Source organism: Dipodomys ordii, unplaced genomic scaffold (genome assembly GCF_000151885.1).
Source record: "Dipodomys ordii isolate 6190 unplaced genomic scaffold, Dord_2.0 Scaffold23, whole genome shotgun sequence".
NCBI lineage: Eukaryota > Metazoa > Chordata > Mammalia > Rodentia > Heteromyidae > Dipodomys > Dipodomys ordii.
Window position 1 is genome coordinate 12,435,875 of NW_012267239.1, and position 6,829 is coordinate 12,442,703.

At 41.5% G+C, this 6,829-nt stretch overlaps 1 protein-coding gene across 1 annotated transcript in view; it reads right to left on the reverse strand.

The window, feature by feature from the left end:
• Window positions 1–6,829, reverse strand: part of Katnbl1 (katanin p80 subunit B-like 1) — a 23,173-nt gene that overhangs the window by 3,625 nt on the left and 12,719 nt on the right. Inside the window, exons 4-8 of the mRNA XM_013014429.1 lie at window positions 5,092–5,371; window positions 2,417–2,535; window positions 1,090–1,140; window positions 664–753; window positions 239–328 (exon numbers count right to left, since the gene is read on the reverse strand). Of these exons, the coding sequence (XP_012869883.1) occupies window positions 239–328; window positions 664–753; window positions 1,090–1,140; window positions 2,417–2,535; window positions 5,092–5,371 (630 nt within the window). The remainder of the gene's footprint in view (window positions 1–238; window positions 329–663; window positions 754–1,089; window positions 1,141–2,416; window positions 2,536–5,091; window positions 5,372–6,829) is intronic.

Consider the following 6,829-nt stretch of genomic DNA (forward strand, 5'->3'; position numbering starts at 1 on the left):
AAAAAAAAAGGCAAATAAAAAGATAAAATGAAGGGTATAATTCTGCCAGAAGAAGAGACACTGGGCTCTCAAATTCAGCTTTCATGTCTGATTTTTCACAAAGTAACAGTATCTCAAATGAGTATGTCTCTGACAATGAAGAGAATAACATATATACTGAGGATCATTGGGCAAAATTATCACTTCTTTTAATTAAGCTGTTGCTCTGAAAAAAGAAGTTAGGGTGAACTATACTCACCCATCATTTATAACGTCTGTTTTGGATGACAGTTCTGACCACCACCTTTTTATTACTGCTTGAAGCCAGTTTAGACCAACTATTACATACCTGAAATTATATAATGGGACAAAATTCAAGTGTTTCCATCTAAGCTTTTATAAAGGATGGCATTTCCCCCTGCCCACAAAACACACAAACTCTTTGGTTTTTCCCTTTTCAAGTCCTATTCCACTACTTTCATGATCTACTTAATAAAGCTGGAAATTTATGTAACTTGTGCATAGATGCTTTTGCAGTTGTTCACCTGCTTCCTAGCTCTTACCGGAAGGAAAGGAAACCTTGTGTCTCATAGAGCCCAACCTACTAAGCACAAACACTCACAAAGCACAACACTAAGAATGCCAACAAAAAAAGGATGAGCTGAGATTCAGATCAGCACTTACTCTTCAAATTTGCTTTTAAGTAATGACTTTACTAGAGGCAACAAGTCCACACAGCAGCCAAGTGAGACGTACTGCTTTTCTTCCTGCAAACTAAAAGAAACACTAAGTTATAAAAACATGAACAGGCTTCCACTTGTTCTTTTTTTTTTTTGGTCGGTTGTAGGGCTTGAACTCTGGGCCTGGGCGCTGTCCCTCAGCTCTTCAGCTCAAGGCTAGCGCTCTACCACTTGAGCCGCAGCGCCACTTCCAGTTTTCTGGTTGTTTATTGGAGATAAAGAGTTTCACGGACTTTCCTGCCCGGGATGGCTTTGAACCGCGATCCTCAGATCTCAGCTTCCTGAGTAGCTAGGATTATAGGCGTGAGCCACCAGCGCCCAGCTTCCACTTGTTCTTTAAGCTTACTTTTTTCTGAAAAACTGTGTTTACCTGTTGGTGAGTACAGGGAGGCAATCGACCACAACTCCAAGATCTTCTATCCTGTGAGTACAAAACGGGCAGCAATGCTTAGAGACAATTTCCTTACTTAGCTTCATTTAGTCACCATTGTGATTTTGAGAAATTTGCTCTTTCATAAAAAATTCCATCATCTGTGATGAGCCAGGTGCTGGTGTCATACCAAAGAGAAGGGACAGGGCTTGCATTCCACTGTCAGTGGTGGTAGAGTAAGTAGTGGGTCAGAGACAGATCGTAAGCAAATAAATAAAATACAGAGATTGGCCATGGTAAATGCTACATAGAGAAATAAAAGAATGTGGGAGATTATTTTTTAAAAAGGTGACTAACAAAGCCCTTGTTCAAATCTGAGAGATTTGAATATGAGAAAAGAGTGCTTAAAATTCCCACTCAAGCCAGGATGCCAATGGCTCACACCTGTAATCCTACTCAAGAGGTTGAGATCTGAGGATCACAGTTCAAAGCCAGCCTGGGCAGGAAAGTCCATGAGACTCTTATCTCCAATTAACCACCAGAAAGCCAGTGTGGCTCAAGTGGTAGAGTACTCACTTTGCACTAAAGAGCTCAGGGACAGCACCCAGGCCCAGAGTTTAAGTCCCAGGACCAACAACAACAACAAAAAACTTAGTTCGGACTGGGAATGAGGCTTAGTGGTAGAGTGCTTGCCTAGCATGCATGAAGCCCTGGGATAGGTTCCTCAGTATCACATAAACAAAAAAAACAGAAGTGGCGCTGTGGCTCAAGTGTAGAGTGCTAGCCTTGGGCAAAAAAAGCTGCTCAGGGACACTGCCAAGGGCGTGAGTACAAGCCCCAGGACTGGCCAAAAAATAAACAAATAAATAAAAATAAAAAATAATAAAAGTTAAATTTTCACACCAGTATTGATTAGTTTTATAAATGAAAATCATAACCAGAAAAAGCAACAGCTGGGGCTGGGAAGGTGGCTCCGTGGTAGAGCGCTTGCCTTGCATGCATGAGGCCCTGGGTTCAACAGCTGGGGCTGGGAAGGTGGCTCCGTGGTAGAGCGCTTGCCTTGTATACATGAGGCCCTGGGTTCGATTCCTCAGCACCACATAAGTAGAAAAAAAAAAAAAACAGAAAAAGCAATGGCTTTGTTCAATCTGATAATAAACAGATGTTTTTGTAGATTCTAGTTACTCTTAGATTTTGATGACTGAAAATAAATTTAAACAGTTTAAATTTTAGCCATGCAAACATTCTCTAAAAGGGCACTTCTAATATCACATTGAAAGTTACCTGTGATGAACCAAGAGAGCATAAAAATAAAAAGGTCTCTTACCTCACTAAGTATGCTACAAGTTCACTTATACTTCTCTTTCTCCAGAACGTTAAAGCTACATTCAACCTCAAATTCCTGCTGAATAAAACTTGAGCCATTGTTTCATGATCCTGAGAAACCTAAAAGCAAAAAATCTCATTTGTTAAAAAGCACACTGAGGGCTGGGAAGGTGGCTCAGTGGTAGAGTGCTTGCCTCGCATGCATGAGGCCCTGGGTTCCATTCCTCAGTACCAGATAAACAGAAAAAGCTGGAAGTGGTGCTGTGGCTCAAGTGGTAGAACCCTAGCCTTGATTTGAAAAGCTGAGGGACAGCACCCAGGCCCAGAGTTCAAGCCCCACAACCGATACCCCCCTCCCCAAAAAAAAGCACACTGAAACATGATATGAGAGTATATTTTTGAATTAAAACAGTGTGGAAGACAGTTTTAAATTATGCAAAGGCGATTCTTTATATTGGCCCTCAAAAAAGAATACTGCAGTTGTACGTATCAAGTAATGATGTGAACAAATTTAAGTCATATTTATCTTTGATAACATTAACAAAAAGTAATTCAAAATATTTTTGTCACTGGGAATGTGTCTTAGTGATAGAGTACTTGCCTAGAATGCATGAAGCCCTGGGTTCGGTTCCTCAGTACTACAGAAGTGACACTGTGACTCAAGTGGTAGAATGCTAGTCTTTTTTTGTTGTTGGTAGTGGTGGGGCCTGAACTCTGGGCCTGGACGCTGTCCCTCAGCTCTTCAGCTTAAGGCTAGCACTCTATTACTTGAGCGACAGCACCACTTCTGGCTTAATATTTTTTTGTTTTGTTTTCCCAGTCCTGGGCTTGAACTTAGGGCCTAGGCACTATCCCTGAGCTTGTTTTTGCTCAAGGCTAGAGTGTGAGTCTTGAGCAAAAGAAGCTCAGAGACAGTCCCAGCCCCTGAAATGGCTAAAGAAAAAAATTTGGGGCTGGGAAGGTGGCTCAGTGGTAGAGCACTTGCCTTGCATGCCTGAGGCTCTGGGTTCGATTCCTCAGCACCACATAAGCAAAAAGAAAAAAGACGGAAGTGGCGCTGTGGCTCAAGTGGTAGAGTGCTAGCCTTGAGCTGAAGAGCTGAGGAACAGCACCCAAGCCCAGAGTTCAGGCCCCACGACCGGACCAAAAAAAGAAAAAGAAAAAAAATTTGTATCCTATAAACCTAGAACTTTATAGATACTTATAAAGGGAAATGGTAGATAGACATATGAGCTAGTCATTAACAATTAAATGCCATGCGAAAGGAACTACACCTCAGTTCCGTGGCAGTATCTTTTATCATTTAGATGTTTCTACTTTTACACAGGGGAATATATTACTGTTGTTCAATGTATGACACAGAATTATGTAAGACAAAAGCTAAATACTCCCTACTGGCCCACAAAAACATGTAACATCATTTCCCAGATCATCTTTCCAAACCATTTTCTAGATAAAGGCAAACAGAAGTTACTGTGCTTGCTGGGAAGGTAGCTCAGTGGTAGAGCGCTTGCCTTGCATGCCTGAGGCCCTGGGTTCGATTCCTCAGCACCACATAAGCAGAGAAAGCCGGAGGTGGTGCTGTGGCTCAAGTGGTAGAATGCTAGCCTTGAGCTGAAAAGCTGAGGGACAGCGCCCAGGCCCAGAGTTCAGGCCCCACGACAGGACCAAAAAAAAAAAAAAAAAAAGAAGAAGTTACTGTGCTTTTGAATGTATGATCATATAAATATGACATTATGACATTTTTCAATATCAAAACATCAACCTAATTTTGAAAAAACTGGCATAGCCCTTGTCCTTATATGCTATTATTTATTTAGATTGATTCTATATTGCTTTTGCTTACTAAACCTATATAGTCAAACATCATGACACATGTAAATACGTGCAAATAGTTTAAGATAAATATTACAGGGAGGAAGGAGTGAGGGAGGGAAGTGATAGTAGGAGAAAAACAAAGGAGGGGGTAACAATGTTTAACAAGAAATGTCCTCAGTACCTCACTCATGTAACTATAAAACCCCTCTGTACAGCATCTTTACAATAAAATAAAGTAAAATAAAAAGATTAACTTTACAGGGGCTTGGGAATGTGTCTTAATGGTGGAGTGCTTGCCTATCATGCATGAAGCCCTGGGTTCAATTCCTCAGTACCACATACACAGAAAAAGATGGAAGTGGGGCTGAGGCTCAAGTGGTAGAGTGCTAGTCTTGAGCAAAAGAAGCTCAAGGACAGTGCCCAGGCCCTGAGTTGAAGCCTCAGGACTGGCAAAAAAAAGATTAACTTTAAGAATAGAATAGCTACCAGGGTTGGCTGAATAAACCCTCCTGTAGGCAATTTTGAGAGGCCACCCGATAATGGGTTTTAGTTACTTACATTCTGAGAAATAATCCTCCTTTTGCTTTCCTTTAAACCTCCACTGGCTAACTTATCACGCTGGCTATGTGTAGCAGCTTATGAAGCCTTTTGTTCTATCTTCGATATTGCTAGTTTACAGAATTTTCTGATGCAATTTGGTTGGTCTAACAAAGTACCTCAGGAAGTTACTATCACTCAAAATCTGTATTTAACAGGTGGTAAGGTACTCTGCTAATAGACTAATAAGGTAAGGAAATGAAAAACAGTAGTATAATGGAATAAAGTCAAGCTAAAAATTATTTTAGTAATAGGACTTACCTCAGAAAAAAACCCACTAAATTTTGATGCTGGGCTTTCTGTTTGTGAAGAACCAGCTTCACTGGAGTTAGCCAAGTACGTTCGACTATCATGGTGTAGCTTTTCAGGCAGATGGCCTGTACAAGCCAGTTCATTTTCTTTATTTGCCATGTCACAGCCCCCACTTGGAAGGGACTGTCTTCTTCTGTAACAAGGATTTGGGAAGGGATGATAAACTTTCTTTCTGTGATAGATCACCTTACGTAGTTTATCTGGGCTTTTCACAGCTTTTCCCACTGTTCTGTAAAAAAAGAATTCATTTTCTTAAGTGAAAAAATATGTAAACGTTTGAAAGTTCTAAAAATAAATTCAGTCATAGTTTGTAATTATAATCCATTAAAAGCAGATGTAACTAAAAGTTACAAATTATATAGAAGGCAACATAATGTATGTGATATGTTCTCGCAAGGTGACAACCGCAGTTTAATATTTTAAACTATTTTAATAAAGCTTATGTATATTTGAGTATGACAGATACAATAGAACAAATTTCATAGGATAGAGTGCTTTTAACCATGTTTCAAACGTTTTGGTATGGTTTATACTCATAAAAATTTTGAGGACTGGGCTGGGAAGGTGGCTCAGTGGTAGAGTGCTAGCCTTGCATGCCTGAGGCTCTGGGTTCGATTCCTTAGCACCACATAAGCAGAAAAAGCCAGAAGTGGTGCTGTGGCTCAAGTGGTAGAGCGCTCACCTTGAGCTGAAGAGCTGAGGGACAGAGCCCAGGCCTAGAGTTCAGGCCCCATGACCAGCAAAAAACCCCGGAAGTGGCGCTGTGGCTCAAGTGGTAGAGGACTTGCCTTGAGCAGAAGAGCTCAGGAACAGTGCCCAGGCCCAGAGTTCAAGCCCCATGACCAGCAAAAAAAAAAGTGTGTGTGTGTACATATATATATATATATATATATATATATATATGTTTTTTCTTTTTTTTTGGAGGACTTCCAGGCACTGGTGGCTCACACCTATAATCCTAGCTACTCAGGGGCTAAGATCAGAGGATCATGGTTCCAAGCCAGCCCATGAGATTCTTTTTGTTGCTGTTTTCGTTTTTGTTCATTTTGTCAATTGTGGGGCTTGAACTCTGGGCCTGGGCATTGTCCCTCTGCTCTTCAGCTCAAGGCAAGCGCTCTACCAAATGAGCCACAGCGCCACTTCTGGTTTTCTGGTGATTTATGGGAGGTAAAGAGTCTCATGCAGCTGGGCACCGGTAGCTCAGGAGGCTGAGAACTGAGGATGGCGGTTCAAAGCCAGCCCGGGCAGCAAAGTCCGTGAGACTCTTATCTCTAATAAACCACTAGAAAGCTGGAAGTGGCGCTGTGGCTCAAGCGGTAGAGCGCTCGCCTTGAGCTGAAGCGTGCAGGGACAGCACCAAAGTCCAGAGTTCAAGCCCCACGACCAGCAAAACAAAAACAAGAGTAGTTAGGATTACGGTGTGAGCCATTGGCACCAGGGATATGAGACTTATCTCCAAAAAACCACCAAAGAAGCCTGCTAGAGCTGTGGCTCCGTGGTGGAGGGCTAGCTTGAACACAAAAGAAGCTCCAGGACAGTGCCTCAGCCCCAGAATCAGCACAAAAGAAAGAAAGAAAGAAAGAAAGAAAGAAAGAAAGAAAGAAAGAAAGAAAGAAAGAAAGAAAGAAAGAAAGAAAGAAAGAAAGAAACTAACTTTTTGAGGACTGAGGAGTCTTTAATCCTGTTT